Source organism: Microtus pennsylvanicus, chromosome 10, assembly GCF_037038515.1.
Source record: "Microtus pennsylvanicus isolate mMicPen1 chromosome 10, mMicPen1.hap1, whole genome shotgun sequence".
NCBI classification, from domain to species: Eukaryota; Metazoa; Chordata; class Mammalia; order Rodentia; family Cricetidae; genus Microtus; species Microtus pennsylvanicus.
Window position 1 is genome coordinate 62,564,530 of NC_134588.1, and position 22,795 is coordinate 62,587,324.

The 22,795-nt window shown below is 41.6% G+C and overlaps 1 protein-coding gene across 10 annotated transcripts in view; it reads left to right on the forward strand.

Moving 5' to 3' along the window:
* The window catches only part of Pxk (PX domain containing serine/threonine kinase like), a 69,558-nt gene that overhangs the window by 20,476 nt on the left and 26,287 nt on the right, over positions 1-22,795 (forward strand). For 9 of the 10 annotated variants that reach the window (XM_075988546.1, XM_075988544.1, XM_075988550.1 and 6 more), the window contains exons 3-9: positions 84-131; positions 9,481-9,667; positions 17,330-17,407; positions 17,834-17,907; positions 18,600-18,674; positions 21,215-21,319; positions 22,543-22,644. In XM_075988546.1, coding sequence (XP_075844661.1) covers positions 84-131; positions 9,481-9,667; positions 17,330-17,407; positions 17,834-17,907; positions 18,600-18,674; positions 21,215-21,319; positions 22,543-22,644 — 669 coding nt within the window. Of the gene's footprint in view, positions 1-83; positions 132-9,480; positions 9,668-11,315; positions 11,339-17,329; positions 17,408-17,833; positions 17,908-18,599; positions 18,675-21,214; positions 21,320-22,542; positions 22,645-22,795 lie in introns of those variants that run through there. The other variant, XM_075988553.1, reaches the window with a different exon arrangement.

Sequence of the window (22,795 nt, forward strand, 5' to 3'; positions counted from 1 at the left end):
CTGGAATACCAGAGAGTCCCAAGTCAGGAGGTGGAGAGGGATGCCTTTGCTGAATCAAAACACCACTGTTTTGTCTCTTACAGATTGTTAGAAGATACAGTGACTTCGATTTACTTAACAACAGCTTGCAGGTAAATGTTTCAAAACACTGGTGACACACATGGTTGCTTATGATGTCTTTTACTGGTTAGAAGTCATATGGATAAGCTCCTTTTGTGGATGAGGACTGACTACATAGGTTGCTAGAGTTCGTGCAGGAGTATCTGGGGCTCTCTCCTTTACTCTTGCTGGGCTCGTCTGCAGTTAGCAGTGTAGATCAGCATTAAAGCATAACAGTAGAGACTCAGTCTTTTTCTACTCAATGATTTCTCTGAAGTACACATTAGATTCTAATATTCTAACCTGATGCCCTTAATCAAAAGAAGGAAGCTCTGCAAGGACATCCAATGCCACTAGTAAAAGGCTCCTGGATAGTCTTCAGCACCATCATAATCCCTGGCCATGTTAGTACTGAAGACTGTCAGGCTTGTGCCATTCCTCAGATTTGTGTGGCAGTAGAAACCTTTCAGTGTGTGCTGGAGTGCTTAGTTGTTGACCAGATTAGCAGGGAGGCAAAGAACTGCTCCTTTCCTTAGTGATCTGGCTATCACACACGCTGGGTGACCTCTGATGGTATGCACCAAAGTCAGGAGAACTTCTGGATAAAAAGGAACATATTGCTTCCTTTTCCTTCAAACAGCCATGTTTTATGTCAGACTTCAGAAAATGGTATCAGTAGAGCCCAAACATTATTTACTGTAAAAACATGAGTACTTTTCTTCTGCAATTGACCCAGTAATCTGCAGGACACTATAGTTGCTTTCTGTTGTACCTTTGATCTTTGTTGTGTAGTTCTGGGGATTGAGTGCAGGGTGTTTCACATGCTGTCACATGATCTGTCTACCACTGAGCTATACCTTCAGATAATATTTGGTTTTAATTTTAGTATGACCAGTTGATCTCTAGATAACAAACATGTTGACAGAGATTGAATGATTGTTATTTTCTCGAGATAAATCTTGCCATGTACTGGCCTGGAACTTATTTTTGCTCCAGTGTAGTTTTTCTTTTTAAAATTAGTGCTTCTGATATGCATCTTATTTCAGATATTCACATACTATGTGGGGTAGGGGTTGTTTTGAGACAGAGTTCCATACTGCTTAGCTGGTTTCCAGCTTACTACATAGCCCAGTATGACCTTGAACTCCTCCTGCCTCTCAAATGCTGGGATTACAGGAATGGGCCACCACATCTGGCAGTGGAAAGTTTTTCTTCATCCAAGTAAACAAACAGAAGAAAGTATGTGCAGCTTTTTGGCAATGAAATAATTTTAAAACAACCTCTATAACCAAAGGACTCAGAAACCTCAGAATGAAACTCTGACCGTGGTTTTCAGTATCTGATTACTCTCTACAGATAAGTGGATTCCTGTGAAGGAGAGAAATATAATCTCAATCTCAAGTATGGAGTGGGTCTGAGTACAGTGGGACCAAACTTTCGTATAATGATGTTTCTGAATGTAAACTTACATGCCATATGATATAATTATATGAAATGTTTAGCAAAAAAAGGTTCGAAGGAAATATGCCAAAATGTTAACACTCATGATCCCCAGGTGGCAGGATTATGTTTTTTTTTTCTTTTAGCTCTTTATAGTGTTTGGTACTTTCCATGTTCTGTTAAAATGCATGTAGACTATATAAGTAAAAAAAGAAAATAGAAAAGTCTGTGTTTTCCAAAAAATTTTATGGTAATCATATTTCATAGGCACAGCACAGAAAAAAAAAGCACCATATTTCAAATAAATACAGTGTCAAATTAGCATCCAGCCAGGGAGGTCATGCATCAATGAAAAGGAAAGGAGAAAGGGGTTGGAGTGATGTGAAAACCCAGACTCTGGCCTGGTGGTAGACCTTGGATCAGCCATCTCTTCTTTTAGGTCTCATTTTGTCCTTCTCAAATGAAGAGTGACTTCTGTGGTCTCTCTTATTCCAAATGTTTTATGGTTTCAATTTTACAGCCTGTAGTTGACCTTGGAGAGCTTATTTTATGAGATAAATTAAAGGTTGTTGAGAGTTTAGAACACTCACTGGCGTATGGCTGAAGGTGATTGTTAAAATCTGATGACGGAAGGGAGTAAGGAGCATGACCAGTTCGGAGGTTTTACCTCCAGATAAAAGTTAAGTTCCTGGAAACATTGGTAGAGTCTGTGTGTAATTTAGAAGCTTCTACTAGGCCAGAGGACCAGTTTCAGGTTCCACCTTGGGGACCTTCTAGCTCTGCACTTCTCCCTGAAGTTGGTATAAGTGGAACTCAGGAACTTCTCTGCTGGCTTTGTACAGTCCCACCCAGCTTTCCCCTTCAAGGGAAGTTTTTTTTTTGTTGTTGTTGTTGTTATTGTTGTTTGTTTTTTGTTTTTATGGTTTTTTTTTTTCGAGACAGGATTTCTCTGTGGCTTTGGAGCCTGTCCTGGAACTAGCTCTGTAGACAGGCTGGTCTCGAACTCACAGAGATCTGCCTGCCTCTGCCTCCCGAGTGCTGGGATGTTTTTATGTTTTTTATTGATATTTATTGAGCTCTACATTTTTCTCTGCTACCCTCCCCGCTTCAACCCTCCCCCAAGGTCCCCATGCTCCCAATTTACTCAGGAGATCTTTCTTGTCTTTTTCTTACTTTCTACTTCCCATGTAGAGGAGATCTTTCTTGTCTTTTTCTTACTTTCTACTTCCCATGTAGATTAGGTCTATGTACGTCTCTCTTAGTGTCCTCATTGCTGTCTAAGTTCTCTGGAATTGTGGTTTGTAGGATGCCTTTCTTTGCTTTATGTTTAAAAGCCACCTATGAGTGAGTACATATGATAATTGTCTTTCTGTGTCTGGGTTACCGCTCTAAAAATAATGTTTTCTAGCTCCATCCATTTTCCTGCAAAATTCAAGCTGTCATTATTTTTTTTCTTCTGTGTAAGTACTCCATTGTGTAAATGTACCACATTTTTCTTATTCATTCTATGATCGAGGGGCATTTAGGTTGTTTCCAGGTTCTGGCTATGACAAATAAAGCTGTTATGAACATAGTTGAGCACATGTCCTTATGGCACGATTGAGCATCCTTTCGATATATATCCAAAAGTGGTATTACTGGGTCTTGAGGAAGGTCGTTTCCTAATTTTCTGAGAAATCACCACATTGACATCCAAAGGGGCTATACCAGCTTGTATATACACCAGCAATGCAGAAGTGTTTCCTTTTCCCCACAACCTCTCCAGCATAAGTTGTCATCAGTGTTTTTGATCTTGGCTATTCTTACAGATATAAGATGGAATCTCAGAGTTGTTTTGATTTTCACGTAAGGGTGGGTGTGGTGGTGGCACAGGTCAGTAATCCTACTACCCTACAGGGTGATGAGAGGCAGAGATAAAATTCCCAGCTTGAGGACCAGCTAACTTAGCACGTGAAGCAGGAACAACTAAAAGGCTCTGGCTCAAATGAGGTGGAAAGTGAGAAGTGACACGCAAGGTTGTCCTTCAGCCTCCATGCGTACACTGTGACACCAGCACACCTGGGTCCACACACACACACCATATACATGCAAAAGAAAGTAAAAAAAATAGATTGGTTGGGGCTTGGAGCTCTCACCATTCAAGACAGACATTTTAGGCTGGGGGGTAGCTCAACTGGTAGAGTGCTGGCCTAGCACACATGGAGCTCTGGGTTCAGTTTTCTGGCTCCATATAGAGTATGGTATTGTGGTACACACCTATGCTCCCAGCTTTTAGGAGGTGGGGGCCTGAGGGTCAGGCTCAAAGCCTTTCTGAGCTACCTAGAGAGTTTGAGACTACTCCCTCAAAATAAACAAGCAAACAAACAAACAGAAAAGACAACTATTTTATCAAATACATTCTTATATCCCCACCATAAATGGAAAATACTGGTGTTTGAATCCAGTGCTGCATATGGGACGATGTAGGACTCATCACTCAGTGGGTGCTGTTGTATGGACCATGCAGTCCAGTCTGTTCATAATAAATAAATAATTTTAAAAAACCTTGCCTAAAAAATCATTTTAATTAGAAAAAGAATGTTTTTCTCTTTTAATTGAGAAGGGTACGTGAGTATGATAAATATTTCATCACAGAATAAAAAAATCACAACCTGCTCCTAGAGATAGCTATGTGTGAATCTTTTAAAGAGAGTTTTCATGGGAGCTGGAATGATGGCTCAGAAGTAAAAGTATTGGCTGCTTTTCCAGAGGACCTAGGTTTGATTCCCAGCACCCACTTAGTGGCTCATAACCATCTATATCTCCAGTTCTAGGGGCTCTGAAGCCCTCTCTAGGCATGGATGTGGTGCACAGGCATAAATGCAAGAAAAACAGTTACACACATAAAAATTTAAAAAATTAAAAAGCTTTTGAGGAAAGAAAAAGACAGTGTTCACTCCCATATATGAGCACATCCATGGTTTAAATAAAAATAAGATTATATTCTACAAATTTCATAAGGTATTTTTAGGATATACCAGTTATGTTTTAGGCTACATTGATAAATAACCTTAGTAATGCTTTCTGCCCTTGAGCAACATCAAATAAAATGATTGTCATGCTGAGTGACATGCTTTCTTTGTACTTATGCATTATATTTAGCTAAGTAAGAAACTGTAATCACTCCTTGGCCTTTCTGCTAAGATAAAGGGAAGAAACTGCTTAGATAAAGCTTAATTTTATGAATGAGAAAAAACCCTTGAAATTTAAGTGTCTTATCTGGTGACAAACTGCTATGATAGAAAATGTATCCTAATTGTGTCTGAAACGTTTTCATAGTTTTACGGGAGAAATAGGCAACTTAGAGTTGTCAGCTAGCCGTTTTCCCATGACATTGTACTCTTTACTTTCTGTTGCTGTGGTAAAACACCGTGACTCATAGAAGAAAGTTTATTCTGACTGAGGTTAGAGCCCCCGATGGTGGGGCAGCATGGCGGCCTGAGCAGCCAGCTGGGAGTTCATATCTCGGAGTCCAGGCATAAAGGAGAGAGAACAAACTGCAAGGAGGGCAGGGCTGGAGGCTCTCAAGACCTGCCTCTAGTGAAGGCTCCTCCAGCAAGGCCACACTTCCCAAACCTCCCCAAACGGAACCACCAACTTGAGACCAAGTGCTTACCACATGTATGATCCTATAGGGTCCATTCTCATTCCAACCACACGTCTTAATTCATTGGACTGTGTCATTGTTGCTTGAAAAATCTAGAGTGGAACCTGAGTTAGGTTTGCCCCTGTGACTAGCTTACCATGCATCCTTTTCTAAATTTGAGATGCCCTTCTCATTTGGCCTTACCCTCAGTCAATCAATATGCATATCGTTTGGATTGCTTTTTTGTTTTTATTTTTATTTTTGGTTCAAGTGTCAAATAGCACTACTATAGTACTACTTTTTGAAAGTGACCTTACTTTGCTTTTCAAGTTTAAAAATAGTCTCAAAAGTTTGAAGTGATCTGGAAAATGGTAGGAGATTGAGCACCCGCTTTTACCTTTTCTTCCTCCATAGCTATTGTAAGCAATAATAAATTGACTTACACACATACACACACACACACACACACACACACCTTCAAGGACAAATAGAAATGCTGAAGTGAAAACCACAACAAAGCATTTATGTTGAAAACCCAAATGACATCTAGGTGTGGTGGTCCACAACTTTAATGCTAGCACTTGTAAGGCATAGGCAGGCAGATCTCTGTAAATTCATGGCCAGCCTGGTTCCTGGATAGGCAGGGCTGTTACACACAGAAAACCTGTTTAGGATTTCGGTTGCTGTGAAAAGACACTATGACCACAGCAACTCATATAAGAGAAAAAAATTTAATTGAGGTGGCATCTTACAGTTCAGAGGTTCAGTCCATTATCATCATGCCAGGGAGCATGGTGGCCTGCAGGCAGACATGCTGCTGGCTGCATCTTGATCAAAAGGCAATAGGAAATTGTTGGGTCACACTGAGCAAAGCTTGAGCAAAGAGATCCCAAGGCCCAGCTCCACAGTGACACACTTTCTCCAACAAGATTATACCCACTCCACAGATTCAACGCAATGCCCATTAAAATCTCAGCAAAATTCTTTAAAGTCCATGAAAGAATGGTATTCAACTTCATATGGAAAAGCAAAAAAACCCAGGATATAGCCAAAACAATCCTGTACAATAAAAGAATTTCTGGAGGCGTCACAATCCCTGACTTCAAACTCTACTACAGAGCTACAGTACTGAAAACAGCCTGGTATTGGCATAAGAACAGACAGGAGGACCAATGGAACCGAATAGAAGACCCAGATATCAATCCACACATCTTTGAACACCTGATCTTTGACAAGGAAGCAAAAAATATCAAATGGAAAAAAAGAAAGCATATTTAACAAGTGGTGTTGACATAACTGCATATCAACATGTAGAAGAATGAAAATAGACCCATATCAATCACCATGCACAAAACTCAAGTGCAAATGGATCAAAGACCTCAACATAAAGCCAGCTACACTGAACCTTATAGAAGAGAAAGTGGGACGTACACTTAAACACATTGGCACAGGAGATCACTTCCTAAATATAACCCCAGTAGCACAGACACTGAGAGAAACAATTAATAAATGGGACCTCCTGAAACTGAAAAGGACATGGTCAATAAGACAAAACAACAGCCTACAACAGAGAAGAAAAGATCTTCTCTAACCCCACATCAGACAGAGGCCTGATCTCCAAAATATACAAAGAACTCAAGAAATTGGACACCAAAAAAAATCACATAATCCAATAAAAAAAATGGAGTACAAACCTAAACAGAGAACTCTCAACAGAGGAATCTAAAATGGCTGAAAGACACTTAAGAAAATGTTCAACATCCTTAGTCATCAGAGAAATGCAAATCAAAACAACTCTGAGATTCCATCTTTCACCTGAAAAAATGGCCAAGTTCAAAAATACTGATGACAACTTATGCTCTAGAGGTTGTGGGGAAAAGGAAACACTTTTGCATTGCTGGTGGGAATGCAAGCTGGTATAGCCCCTTTGGATGTCAGTGTGGTGATTTCTCAGAAAATTAGGAAACAACCTTCCTCAAGACCCAGTAATACCACTTTTGGGTATATATCCGAAGGATGCTCAATCGTGCCACAAAAACATGTGCTCAACTATGTTCATAGCAGCATTGTTTGTCATAGCCAGAACCTGGAAACAACCTAAGTGCCCCTCGATTGAAGAATGGATAAAGAAAATGTGGTACATTTACACAATGGAGTACTACATAGAAGAAAGAAATAATGACAGCTTGAATTTTGCAGGAAAATGGATTGAGCTAGAAAACATTTTTAGTGAGGTAACCCAGACACAGAAAGACAATTATCACATATACTCACTCATAGGTGGTTTTTAAAATAAAGCAAAGAAAGCCATCCTACAAACCACAATTCCAGAGAACTTAGACAACAATGAGGACAGTAAGAGAGACATACATAGATCTAATCTACATGGGAAATAGAAATTAGAAAAAGACAAGATCTCCTGAGTAAATTGGGAGCATGGGGACCTTGGGGGAGGGTTGAAGTGGGGGAGGGGAGAAGCAGGGAGGGCAGCAGAGAAAAATGTAGAGTTCAATAAATACAATTTTAAAAAAAGACTATACCCACTCCAACAAAACCACACCTCCTAATAGTGCTATTCCCTGAGATGGGAGCCATTTACATTCATATTATCACGTTCCACTCCCTGGCCCCCATAAACTTGTTAGAGTATCATAATGTGCCAGGCGGTGGTGATACATGCCTTTAATCCCAACACTTCGGAGGCATAGACGGGCAGATCTCTGTGAGTTCAAGGCCAAGCCTGATCAACAGAATGAGTTCCAAGTCAGCCAAAGATACACAGAGAAACCCTATCTCTAAAAAACAAAAGAAAACAAAAAAAAAATCCACATAGTCTAGCACAGTCTCAACAATGTTTATAAGTCCAAAGTTCAAAATCTCTTCTGAGAGACATGCAATCTCTTACTGTTATCACCTGTAAAATCAAAATCAAAGAACATCTTATACTTCCAACATATAATGGTACAGGACATACACTACCATTCCAAAACATAGGGAAGGGTGCATAACAAGGAAATACTGAACCAAAGCAAGACCCACAGCCAGCTTGGAGTTTGGGAAAAACTGCAAACTCTGCATCTTCGTGTCTTATGTCAAAATTCACTTCAGATCTCCAACTCCATTCAGCTTTGTCGACTATAACACACTTCTTTTGGGCTGTTTCTGCTCCCTGTTAGAAGCTTTCCTCAGCAGGTATCCCACAGCACTGGCTTCTTTAACATCTTGGGTTCTTTAAGGCAATTCAGCCCTCAATTTCACAGCTTCACAAAATGGGCTCTCTGAGCCTCCATTCAGGGACACCACAACACATGCCTGGCCTCTGCAGCTCGGAGGCTAATTTCATTGCCTACATCTTCTGTCCTTAACTCTAAAGCCAGAACCACGTGGCTAAAGCTGCTAAACTCTGATGCTTGCTGGACTGGACTGTGGCCCCCTCGTTCAATTACACCTTCATCAACTTTCTGTCCTTCACTGACTAATCTTGACTGTCCTGAAACTAGATCTCTAGACCAGGCTGGCCTCAAACTCAGAGATGTAGAAAGGCAAAATTCTGAGATGGGAAGCAGATAACCTCATAGGATCCTATTTATAACACAAAATAGGCTCAGCAGTTGTGAATGTAATTGTAAGGAATATCATTTTTCCTAGTGTAAATACAATAATGTAACTGGAGGCAGGAGACAGGATATACAAGGTGAGGTCAGAACTATGAAAGAGAACTTCTTTTTTGTTCTTTGTTTTTTGAGACAAGGTTTCTCTTGTAGCCTGAAACTCGCTCTATAGACCACGCTGGCCTTGAACTCAGAGATCTTCCTGCCTCTGGCAGCTGGGATCACTGTTCAGCTGTGAAGGAGACCTTAATCCCATCACCCATCATGAAAATTTTACAAATACTGCCCAGGAATGTAGAGTCAAGACATAGCAATTTGAGCATTCCCCAATGCCAAAAGATCAGAACTGCTATGGTTGTTCCAGGGTCTGGAGAACCTGGCCCATGGGCTGTGGAGGAAGTAGTATCATAGGACTACTAATGTTAACTTTGTAAAAGCAATTTCTCTTGGTACTATGTCCAATAAATATACCAATAAAACGTTGGTAAAAGTTAAACAATCAGTTACTATGATTAGTATATAATTTTATCAATCATGAGATGTATAGTTTTATATATATATAATTTCTAATCTTTAAAGTCTGCATTGTTTTATATTTAATGAATTACAGATGTTTCAGGATTCAGATATCAAACTTACTTGTGGATATATAACACAACTATAACTCCCCTCTCATCTTCCTTTTTTTTCCTTATGTTCTTTCAGATTGCAGGCTTGAGTCTGCCTCTTCCTCCTAAGAAACTGATTGGAAACATGGACCGTGAATTCATAGCTGAGAGACAGAGAGGCCTGCAGAACTACCTTAATGTTATCATGGCAAATCATGTCTTGTCCAATTGTGAGCTGCTTAAGAAGTTCCTGGACCCGAACAATTATTCTGCAAACTACACTGGTAAGAAACAGGGTCTGTGAGGTGCAGTCACGTGGGGCTTGGGACTAATATATGGGAAAGCTCTACTTCCATGTGGAGAAATGTGCACATTTATAACAGGATAGTATTTCTTTGCAAAGATTTTCTTGATTGTATTTTTCTACATATTTTTAGGAGGGGCATAATTTCCTTCCAAAATATTTTTGATGCCTGTACAGAAAATACAGAAGAGAAACAATTGTGTCTGTACCTCTGATTGCCCATTATCTTCTCTTTGGAACAGAGCAGACAGCCCGCAGCAGTAGTGCACAGAGCACCCTCAGTCTGGTTTATGTTTACAGTGTGGAATATGTCTGCGTTTTCTTTAAATAGTTTTTAAATGTAATGTTGATTTAGAAGGGCTGTTCCTATGTCCTCACACCTTCTTCCTGAGGCTCTTGTGTGTCATGCACAGAGGATGGCTCCCCAGGATCAGGGTTTTTGCTTCCCTGCTAGTTACACACAAAGTCAGCATTAAATACCCAAGCCTGACATCAGCAGAAGGAAGAACTAAATATCTACTTCCCTCTGGTGTGGCCTTTAGGGGCCTTTAAAACTCTTACAGAGTTACCCTGATAAACAGAAAAAACAGATTATTTAAAGCCAAGCCATGCTTTAAGGGTTTCTAAATGGAACTCTGGTTGTTAATTTCTTGTTAAGGTAATAGATTCTGTTATTGTTTCTTTTTTTAAAAAATAGTTTTTATTTGTATTTTATGTACATTGGTGTTCTGCCACACATGTAGTATGCCTGTGTGAGGGTGTCAGATCCCCTGGAACAGAAATTATAAACAGTTGTGAGATGCCATGTGGGTCCTGGTACTTAAACCCAGGTCCACTGGAAGAGCAGCCAGCATGCCCAACCGCTGAGCCATCTCTCCAGACCCCTGTTACTGGATCTTTTAAAACATTGTTTTTTAAAGCCAGACTCATTCCTACAACTCTAGCACTTGGAAAGAGGATTGCCATAAGTTTATTCAGTAAGTTCCAGGCCAGCTTGGACAACAAAGTGAGATCCTATTTCAAAAATGCTAAACAAACACAAATTACTGTATCTGAATTAATAGGAAGACGCTTGTCATTCTGTTTGAGAAGGGACACCTGGAAGCCTATTTCTCGTTGGGCACCAAACCTTCCCAGTCAGTGCTCAGTCTATGTGCATGCCAGCCTGTGGAGTCTGTGAGGCTCCCGATCTGTCTATGCAGCTGAGTGTGAGCTCACTGCTCACAGCGAGGTTCTCTAGGCTTTCTCACCAGGTGTAGTTGGCATCATAAGAACTTGTCTAAAGAACAGAGTTGAGGCCCTTCCCAGACCTGCCTGATCAGAAACTGACTTTAAAGGTTGTCGGGTGATTTGCGTATGCACTGCAGTGTGATGAGCCTTGTTGAGGTTTATGCCGTCTTCTAGTGGATGTTATACAAGATGAAGGAAAATGCTTTTCCAGAATCTAGTCAGGGAAAGGAATGGGTATTAAAATTCGTTTACTGTAGGTTACAAAGTCAAGCATTGTATGGTTACAAGGATTCCATTATTTCCTTCTTAAGCACTTTGACACTGGACGGGAACTCAGAAGAGCTTCAGTTCTGCCGCTGCCTTTTGACTCTTTCATCTTTTCCTCCAAGTCTCACCTTGACTGTTCCAAAGTTGTCAGCAGGTCATTTTTCTTAAGGTTTATTTATTTATTATGTATATAGTGTTCTGTCTGCATGTATACCTGCACCCCAGAAGAGGGCACCAGATCTTCTTATAGATGGTTGTGAACCACTGTGTGGTTGCTGGGAATTAAACTCAGGACCTCTGGAAGAGCAGCCAGTGCTCTTAATCACTGAGCCATTTCTCCAGCCCCCCAGCAGGTCATCTTTAATGAATCAACTCAGCTCTCTTCACATTTGTCAGCCTTATCTCCTGACAGTGTCTGCTGATGCTCTCGTGAGGGCAGGTGTTGAGCTGTAGTGGGCAGGTAGCGATCACATCTATTCAGCATCATCAGTGACATGCCACACCGTGTGCCAGGATAGGCATGAAGCACATGCATTTCTTGTATTCAAAGAGCTTGGACCAGAGAGTAATAATGTACATGGGGTAACACAGAAGGCATCTTAGAGCTGTTATCTCAAAACTAACCATGTGTCTACATGTATGTATATGTGTATACACACAGCATGTGCACATGTGTGCTTGTGTGCGTGTGTACAAATGGATGTGTGCACATGGAGGCCAGAAGTTAATGTCAGATATCTTTCACTCCCCACTTTATTATTTTTGTTTACGACAGGGTCTCTCACTGAGCCTGAAACTTGTCATTTCCCAGGGTGGCCAGCCAGAGCACCAATCCTATCTATTCTGCCTCGGCAGCAACAGGATTCAGTGCTGACCAATGCCTCCGAGTTTTCACATGGGTGCTTGAACTCAGACTCCAGGTTGTCATGTGTGCATACACAGCAAGGATTTTGCTGGATGATTCTTCTCCTGGGTCCCAGCTGCTTTATAGATGAGGGAGCTAAGATCTTAAAGAGGCAGGGCTTACTTAGGCCCTGCACATTTGTTTGGCTCTGTCCTATCAGAGTTTTCCAAGTTAATATGTTATTTTTTTTAATATTTATTTATTTATTATGCATACAATATTCTGTCTGTGTGTATGTCTGCAGGCCAGAAGAGGGCACTAGACCTCATTACATACAGATGGTTGTGAGCCACCATGTGGTTGCCGGGAATTGAACTCAGGACCTCTGGAAGAGCAGGCAATGCTCTTAACCACTGAGCCATGTCTCCAGCCCCCAAGTTAATATGTTATTTGGCTTCTAGAAGTTTGTCTGTTTTCCTTCTGTTACCATCTAGGGATCTTGATCAGGTTTGTTTTCTGTGCCAGTTAAAGAACTAAAAGGCTGGAAAAATCCGGAGTGAAGCATGGAGCAATAGTAAAAATCTTAAACACAGCAAAGTGAGTCATCAGGTGAGGAAAGGAAGGCCACAGAGAGAAAACCCTCTGCACAGCTGAGCTGAAGCTGTCTTTCCTGGAGGGTGAGGGCTTTTAAGAGTTTTTAAGGGGTCACCATCCCTAATTCAGAGTTGATCAGTTTGAGCAAAGATGAGGAGTGTTATAGGTCCACAGCTTTGATAGAAGCAAGTTCAGATCCCACCTAGAACTTGTCTGACCTGTCCACATGCTGAAGAACCTATTAAGCTTTGGTCTCTGTTAAGGCGTGTGAGGAAGGTAGAACTTTGCCACCTTTATTAACTACTTATGACCCACTTACTGAATGCCCTCTACCTCTCCCGTTCTTCCCCTAGGTTGTACTGTCTTTCCTCCTTCCTGTCCCCCACAGCAGAGCTGAAGGTTAGGGTGGCCAGTCTAAGGAGGTTACGAAGAACTCCCTCCCCGAATCCAAATGCGCCAGAGTATAGAGCCCCTGTCAGAGGACCGAATCCTGAGATGGAGCAATAGCTCATGAAGCTGATTCATTTCTCTTTGAATAAAATATCAGAATTTGCCTTGCTGCTAAGTTGGTTTTCCAGCTGCTGCAGAAGAAGGAAACACAGGTTACTCCCTCTTGCCAGCTTTGGCAACCCATTCCTGAAATTTGTAGAATGGCCTTTGGCTCCTTCTGGTTCTCTGCTCATCCTCACATAACATTTTGTACTTCTTTAAGCAAGATCAAATCTCCCTTGAAATGTGGCTGATGCCTTTGCTTCTTTTCAGCTTCCAAATTATCTGTTTACTGCCCGTCTTCAGCAACATTTGAATTCTCTATTGGAGTGGTGACCCAAATCAGCATAGCGACTTTTCCTTGTCTAGAACACACTAACTGGAACCCTTGTTTGTAAGGGACTGTATTGCCAACCTGAGTTCCAGGGATGGGCAGCCAGATCTCCTAAGACATCAGCAGCTGTCACCTGTCCTTCCAAAGATAGCAACCTGCCCAATCGGTAATTAATGGGCCTTTATCTAATGACCAAGTCTGTAAGGGTAAAAACATACATGTACCCTTAGAAGAGGCTGGAGAAGGGAAGAACAGACCAACCAAGTTACTTACCTTCTAGTCCTAAAACTGACAATCTCTTGATTAGTGCTTCGGAATGAGGGTCCCAGTTGAGGTCTGTGTTCCTGACAGAGGCAGGATGTTCTGGAGGGAGTGCAGGCTGTGCAACCCAGCAGTGGACTGGGGATCTGGACTTCTCTCTGTAAGGCTGGAGAAGTCAGTGTTTATTCCCTGAAGTCAACCCATCAGGCTAGGACCTTGAAGTTCAAAGGCTGAAAGCCCGGCAGTGGTGATGCAAACCTTTGATCCCAGCATTTGGGAGGCAGGTGGATCTCCGTGAGTTCAAGGCCAGCCTGCCTTACAAGAGCTAGTTCCAGGACAGCTAGGGCTGTTACACAGAGAAACCCTGTCTCAAAAAAACAAACAAACAAAAAGGGAGACCTGGTACCTCTGAGTCTATGAAAGCTGGAAGCCAGGAGGCAGTAGGATGGACTGAGGGCTTGGTTTCCCATTCTCTGTCTTGAGCTTTTGTTTCTTGGCACTTAACTGAGTAGCCATTTTGCCCAATTTTTTTGGGGGTGGACTGTGGAGGGTGATGGTGGGGTATTGAGACAAGGATTCACTGTAGCTTGACTGATCTCAAAGAGATCCACCTGCTCCTGCCTCCCAAGTGCTGGGATTAAATGTGTACACCACTATCACCTAGCTAAGAAACAATACGTTTTCTTTGAGGAGGGGTGGGGGGATCTTTTTTCGAGACAGGGTTTCTCTATCTGTCCTGGAACTTGCTCCATAGACCAGGCTAGCCTCAAACTTAGAGATCCGTCTGCCTCTGCCAACCAGCATTTGGTATTAAAGGCATGTGCTACCATGCCAGGCTAAGAAACAATTTTTTAAAATAGCAAAATTTATAAATAAATATTATGAAAGAGATGTAAATAGAAGGCAAATGTATTTCTTTTCGGGGTCTGCACATTCTAATGGTTCCAATGGGAGGTTCCACATCCATTGGCTATGTATTGAATCTTTAGTTCTTTCTTCATCAAATATTAATTGAGCAGTATTGTATGTGCCAGGTGCTGAGTCTACAGCACGGCCCATAGCACTTATGCAAAGAGATTTCTCTGTTACAGAATGAGCAGGTTTAGAAGGTGCACCAGGCCTGTAGATAGAGGAGGGCTCCCAGAAGCAGTGCTGATATTAGCATCTGAGAGGCCAGTGGAGGTTATCAGAGTCAGGGGCCAGTACTACAGGAAGAAGAAAGAACCCAGAGTAGGGGGAATTAGTATTTCCAAAGGGCTCTAGGCTTTACTTAAATTCAAAGATGTCCTGCCAGCTAGAGTTTGCAGCAATGAAGAGAGCATTCCTAATTCAGGACCTGCATGGTCCCTGAGGGACAGATACCCTGGACATGTATGAGGAGGAGAAGGGTTTGGGAGTAGGGGAGCATTAGATCTGGGCTCAGCCTGAAGGATTAGCTGGTCCTTGTGGAAATGCTGCTGCTGGGGCCAGGCCAGGAGGATGTGGAAGGCAGAGCTCAGTGTGGCTGGTGAACCAAACACTGTGGGCCATGAAACCTAAGCCAGCTAGATACTTGTTTTAGCAGTTGGGTTTTGGTTTGGTAGGAAGTGGGAAACCCAAATGGGCTTGTATGCAGAGATGTTTAGGATTGATACTTAGTCCTGAAAGAGAGCATTAGAATTAATCACCATGGAATTTTTTTATGATAAGTAACAGTTCAGTGAAAAGAAAGTTTTCTTTCTCAAGCTCTCTGATCTGTAAAGTATAAAACAAAAATCTAATTCCCAGTCCCCAATTTATCAGGAACACATCTATCTCGTCTTATTTGTTCCCTGTTATTTCTCCATTTCTAAAATCGTGTATGACACATAGTTGAAAGGCCAAAACGTGGCCAGTTGGGTACCTTGGGCAGGCCCTGCCAAGACGTGCCACTGAAAGAACATGCCATGCACAACAGCAGAGTTAGTGCAAGAGATTTACTGGGGCAGTGAGAAGGAGAGAGGGAAAGAGTGAAAGGCCCACTCGGAGTGGGGACACAAGAGAGGCAGTCAGACAGACAGACAGCAGAGTAATAGGCAAGAGAGAACAAGAGGACAGACTGTGATAGAAGGGCACGTTCTAAAAGACGTGTGTGCTGCACAGTCGAGAGTGGAAAGCCACCTGCTGAGGTGATAAAAATCGCCGAGGCAGGCTGGCCGCCATAGTTGGAACTAACATTAGTAACATACAGTAACCTGTTGATTGATGGTTTATGAGTCACCTTTAGTTTTGAACCATTGTCCTGTATAGTTTCTTGAAGTGACAATGTAGTAGATAGAAAATTATTTTCCTGATTTTTCTCAAATTTGATATGAATGCTTTCACTTAAAATAGTTTTCTTTTTAACTTGTTTCAGCTTTCTTTGGAAATGATAAAAATGCTGTATCGACGACATTTATACAGAGGCCCAGCATGCCCAGAGCTAATAAAAACTGATGTTCTTATTAGCAGCCCCAAGCCCTTCCCAAAGTCCTGTGGCATTTTAGAGCAGCTAAGAATGTAAATAGAATGTAATCTGATAGAATCTAACAATGTAAATAGAGCCAGTTTTGCATTTTGTAGTCATGTGTTTCTCTGGGATATTTAGGGGACACTTTGCATAGTGAGTCAGTAAACACACAGCTGACTGTTGTCTCCTGCAAACTTCTTCACTCAGAATGTTCTGTAAAACATGCAGTGGTAATGTTTGCCAAGCTCTAGGGGATTCCAGGAGAGAATGTTGTTTGGACATATGGAGAGAATTGTTGGTGAGTCCAAGCCTCGCCAGTCTCTTTGGGATGTAATTAGCGCCAGGCTGAGGTGAAATTCCACTGTTTACTCTTTGCTTTCAGGGATCCGGAGTGATTTCACTTACCATATTGGCAGAAAATGCTATCCAGCCATGTTGTGTGTGTGTGGGGCGGGGTGCGGGAAGTGGGGGTGTAAAAAACAGTTATTCTGATAGTTTCTTAATACAGTGAACTTGGAGGAACTTCCTCTTTTCATTGTCTTTGTTAAAGGGGAAATGTTTGCATGATAAATGAACAACAAAAAGAGCATAAAAAAATCTGTAAGGAAACAGGCACTCTGTGCCACATCACAGTTGAGCCATGTTATTGTGAAAACATTTTTCTGAAACTCTGGCTTTTATTCCAGTGTCTACTTGTGGCTAATCACTTCTTTGTTTGTGAAAGCTGTAATCCCATAAGGAATGAAGATAGGATAAATATCACTTGGAACATGTTGTTTTGTGTGATTTATAATACTTTCTGAATCTTGAGCTTTCATTGTGGCCTGATTAAATTCCTGGTTTAGCCAGCTAGTTTATAGGTTACTTAGAGTTTTTTGTTGTTGTTGTTGTTGTTGTTATGTTTTTAAATAGAACCCTTGGAACTGGAGTTACAAACACAGTTGTAAGTTGCCATGGGGGTGCTGGGAATTGAACCTGAGTCCTCTGGAAGAACAGCCAGTGCTCTTAACCACTGAGCCATCTTTCCAAACCCTAGATTTCCTAGTTTAAAGAAATCTATACACTACAGGGATTTCACTTGTATGAACAATATGTGAGGCCATTGGTCTTTCCTAACACATCTGACTAATAATGGATTTCTACAATATCGTTACAGAGATCGCCTTACAACAGGTTTCCATGTTCTTCCGATCAGAGCCAAAGTGGGAGGTGGTAGAACCACTGAAAGACATAGGTGAGAGGCTGGCATGCTCATTCTGCCATGGAACTGTGCCTGTTCATCCCAGGGAAGCTCTTTACATCTGCTGACTTCATATTCCTTCTACCTCCCTACTGCTTGAAGAATTATCCCTAACTTTTAATACCTATTAACCTTGGTTAAAGCCCTGGAGAGGACTAGGGTGCTGGTAACTTTCAGAACCTCTATTCTTTCTTCTTTGGTCATTTTTAGTAGGTCTAGATTGTAGTGCTGTTTTATTAGCTTTTCCATAAGTAATTTCGTTGTTTATTGTTTTTTGTAGTATAGTCTTTCCATATGAACATTGTTAAGTGGTTGGGACCTACATATCTGAGGCTAAAATTGTTAAACTACTTAGTCTATACATCAACTGTTGCAAAAATGCTGACACTATAAGCACCTTTCTGCTTGCTTCTGTGGCAGGTTGGAGGATAAGGAAGAAATATTTCTTGATGAAAATTAAAAACCAACCAAAGGAACGACTGGTATTGAGCTGGGTAAGCTAATTCTTTTGCTTTAATTTATGTCAACAGATTAAATAATATATGCAAGAGAGGTTTTTTCTTTTGTTTTTATTTTTTGAGATGGGTTTCACTGTGTAGCCCTGACTGCCCTGGAATTCACTATGTAGACTAGGCTCTCCTCAAACTCACAGAGATCCATCCGACTGCCTCTGCTTCCCTAGTGCTGGGATCAAAGGTGTGCATGCCCACTATGGAAGAGAGTTTTGATAAAAAAGACCCTCAGAACTGTACTGAGCTCACACATGGTGATGTAAGGACTTTCTCAGTCCCACATCATGGAGGGTTGTTCAAATCCCGCGGCTATACATTTGGTCAAGTATCAAATGTTCAGAAGGATATAGGAACAGCCTGGAGTTAGGACTGACAGTTTTGGAATGACCTGCAAAGAAAGCTATTGAGCATTACCTCATTCTTTTCTCTATGGCAGTTCTAGTGACACATTTGGTATGGGACTGGATGAAGTCTCAGTCATACCTTAGTGTTCATATATGCACATACTACCTTTCCAGAAAAGGCCTTGAAGCAGCAGACTTGATATGGTTTCCATCTTTGATTTATAATTAAGAATTTGGGCAAATAAAATTAGGAAGAAGGACATAAGGATTTTTTTTTCTTTTTGGGGAGAAACAAAAGTGATACTCTGATATTTCTTCTTGTATTTCCAGGCTGATCTTGGACCAGACAAGTACTTGACAGATAAAGATTTTCAGTGTATAATCAAACTTCTGCCTTCCTTTGTGGTAAGTACAAGTCCTCCTGCTGTCCTCATTGCTAATCAGAGTCAGTGTTGTTTTGAGAGTGTACGTGGGTAGAAGAGCTGGAAATGCCCTGTAGGCTCAAGAGAATGGAAAGGTGCAGTGACTTTTAGTTCAGACCAGAAGTGAGCAGGGCAACGCCCTTAGATCAGAGGTCCTTTAAGCCAGTGCTTGAGACATCTTCGTAGCCCATTAATCAGAGTAATTTAAGTGTAGTCTTTGTATTTTAATCAAATACCAGAGTAGGAAAGCAACTCTTGTCTGAACCTCTTGGTTTTCGTTTTGTTTTGTTTTTGCTTTTTGTTTGCTTGAGACATGGTTTCTGTGCAACAGAGCCCCAGGCTGTCTTGAAATGTGGTTTGTAGACTAGGCTGGCCTCAGACTCGCAGACATCTACTTGCCTCTCCCTCCCGATTGCTGACATTAAAGGCATGTGCCACCACAGCCCATGAACCTCTTCTGTTGAATGTTTGAACACAGGCTAACTGCTCACTCAGGCTCTAGGTAACCAACCTGGGTGAAGGAATGACTAAATAGCCACTTGACTGTCTCAGGTACCTTTTACAGGCATGTATTATTTATACTAATACACAGTCTTAATTTAAGGCCATTTTTTAGAAGAAAGAACACTGATAGACTCAGAATATATACAGAACATCTTTAGCACCCTTCAGGTGGGTTAATAGTAACACCACCACCTGTTTTCCACACTCTACAATTAGTTGCTTGTGGAATGAGCACAGTCACATTAACTTGTCTGCTTAGATTGGCAAGTTTACCTTGTTAAAGCATTGAGGCCACTGAGTAGTGGTGGCGCACACCTTTAATCCCAGTGAGTTTGAGGCCAGCCTGATCAACAAAGTGAGTTCCAGGACGGGATGGCCAGGACTGTTTCACAGAGAAACCCTGTCTCAAAAATAAAAAGGCATTGAGGCCAAATATTAATGAGATGTGATTTTTATGCTGAAGAAAAATATTGTGGCCTTGAGTTCATCTGATTGTTTGACAGACTTTCAGCACTCAGATTTTTGTTTTGTTACTATTGTTTGCAGTAACTGAGATTGAACTTAGCACTTTGTATATGGTAGGCAGATGCTCCACCACTGAACTATTTCAGCCATAATTTACCATTTATTTTAAGATGGGGTCTCACTAAATTTCCCAAATTGGCCTTGAACTCACTCTGTAACCCAGACAGGGCTTGAACTTGTTAGCTTCCTGCCCCTACCTGAGTCTGTGATTATAGACCTGCACCACCAGGCTCAGTTACCACTGAGATTTAAATTACTTTCAATGAATGTTTAGGAAACACAACAAAAACAAGAAGGAAGAGACTGGAGAGATGGCTCAGAGGTTAAGAGCACTTGTTCTTGGAGAGGACCTGGGTTTGATTTTGAGCACCCATGAGGTAGTTCACAACCATCCATAATTCCAGTTCTAGAGATCTGTCACCCTCTTCTGACACCCACTATGGGCACCAGGCACACATGTAATGCATATACAATCATATACATGAGATAAAAATATTTAAAATAATTAAAAACAAAAAAAATTAAAACAATAAAAAAAGAACACTTGGAGTAGTGACCCAAGCTGTCATACCAGTATTTGGGAGACAGAGGCAGAGGTAGAAGAGTTACCAGTTCAAGGCCAACCTGAGCTACATAGCGAGACTTTGTCTCAAATAACAAAACAATCCTCTTCCCAACATGGTGCATGTAAGAAATACACATGAGTTGAGCTTGGTGGCTCAGTCCACAAGCACCTCCTTCTAGAATACAAACAACGTCGACCCATTTTCAGGCCAGACCTCAGACATATTTTGAATGTATACTTGTGGTAATCCAAGCAAGGTCTTGGATTAGGACTGTCTAATAATAAATAGTGCATTTTTCTGTAAAGGCCAGCTGATTAGCCTGTGATTCACCAGGTTATATAGAGCCTGAGCAGTTAGTCTTCTGGTCCATGTACCCAAAGTTCCAGGTTATAGGAAGACTTTTAAGTCTTTAAAGAATTTGTCTTTCCCTCACCTTGCTTGGTTGACATTAAAGTCCCCATCTGAGGAAGATACTAGGAGCTCAGGGAGGTTTGTGCTACTGGCTTCTGAAAAAAGCCAGGATGCAAAGCACACTGATCATGCTTTTCTCTAGTTGTTATGCTCCCTGCCTTGGCACCCAGACAGCAGTGCAGAGTAAGTGGTCAAGCTGTGAGCGGAGACACACTTGCCCTGGTCTCCTAACTCTGTGGATGCACACAACAAAGTGAGACCTTCCATGAGGAGCCTGTCTTCCATGAGGGGCTTAGCCAAGCAGAGCTCTATGTAAAGCTTGCCACGACACATCTTCCCATCTTTCTCTTCTCTGAGAAAGGTGCTAGTTGATCATCTACTATCATGAAAGTAGTGTGTGTTCAGGGAATGTCACTTTGTACAAACCTAAACCACCAACATGGCGTTTGACTCTATATAACCAGATCATGAATCATAAATCCTGATGTAAACCTGAATTTCTTTTTTGTTTTGGCAGCACCCTTACATATATCAGGTTACCTTTGCCACCGCTAATGAATCCTCAGCATTGCTGATTAGAACCTTTAATGAAAAAGGAACGTTGAAGGATCTGATCTACAAGGTATTACTTATAAACCAAGTTCATGCTTATAAAGTTCTTCAGTCCCTTAGTGTGATTGGAGGTTTCTCTTCCACCTGCCTGTTCTGAATAACCACTCAGAGGATTAATTACTTATAAGTGCTTGGCTGATGGCTCAGACTTATTATTAGCTAGCTCTTATATTTAAATTAACCCATAATTTTTAATCTACGATTTGCCATGTGGTTCATGGCTTGTTACCTTGGTGGCTGGCTAATGTCTCTCAGACTCCACCCCTTCTTCTCCAGTGTCTCTGCTTGGATTTCCCACCTGGCTCTATCCTACCTTGCTATATGCCAAAGCCCCTTTATTTATCAACCAATAAGAGCAACACATATTCACAGCATACAGAAAGACCATCCCACAGTACCTTAGAACCTGTTACTGATACTTGATACATAAAATTCCAGAAGTTGAGCAGGGTGTGGTGGCACATGGTTAATCCAAGGACTTGGGAGGCAGAGGCAGGTGGATCTCTGTGAGTCTGAGGCCAGCCTGGTCTACAGAGTTCAGGACAGGACAGCCAAAGATACACAGAGAAACCCTATGTCAAAAATTTTTAAAGAAAAAAAAAAGATGCCATTTTTGGGCTAGAGAGATGGCTCATAGGTTAAGAGCACTGACTGCTCTTCTGGGGTCCTGAGTTCAATTCCCAGCAATCACATGGTGGCTCACAACCATCCGTAGTGGGATCTGATGCCCTCTTCTGGCATAGGGTGTGCAAGTAGATAGAACACTCAGAGCACTCATATATATTAAATAAATAAGCAAATAAATCTTTATTTACTTTAAAAGAAGAATAAAAGCAGTCGTAGGCTAGGTGGTCTACTGAGTGAATTCCAGGCAGAAATTAGGGAGTTTGAGGCTAGTCTGGTCTACAGACTGAGTCCCGGGACAGCAAGGGCTGTTACACAGAGAAATCCCATGGAGGGGGTAGGGAGAAAAAAAGCAGTCCTGGAGAATTCTAACAGTAGGCAAGAGTTTGGGAATTGCCCAGGATGAGGCCAACTATGTCCCTCAGATACAGAAGAAACAGAGCCCAGTCAGCCTCTGTATCTCAGCTACAGACTATTGAATTACATAAGCCCCACATCTGTGTGCTGGGGCCCTGGCACCTTTAGTCCCATGCGGTTTTACCTTTCAGGAAGCCCCAGGGTAAAAATTGGCTCTTCTGTTACTTATGTGTTCTTGGTTCCCTTGTAAAGGCAAAACCAAAGGACCCCTTCCTAAAGAAGTACTGCAACCCGAAAAAAACCCAGGGTCTGGAACTCCAGCAAATAAAAACATATGGACGGCAGATATTAGAGGTAAGACATACTTGATTTTGTTTAAATTGCACTCATGTTTCATCCAAAATTACAATTTTTTTTAAAGATTTATTTGTATGTGTATGTCTGCCAAGTGTGTGGAGGCCTCCCTCTGTAGAAGCTGGAAGAGGATGTCATCCCCTGATGCTGA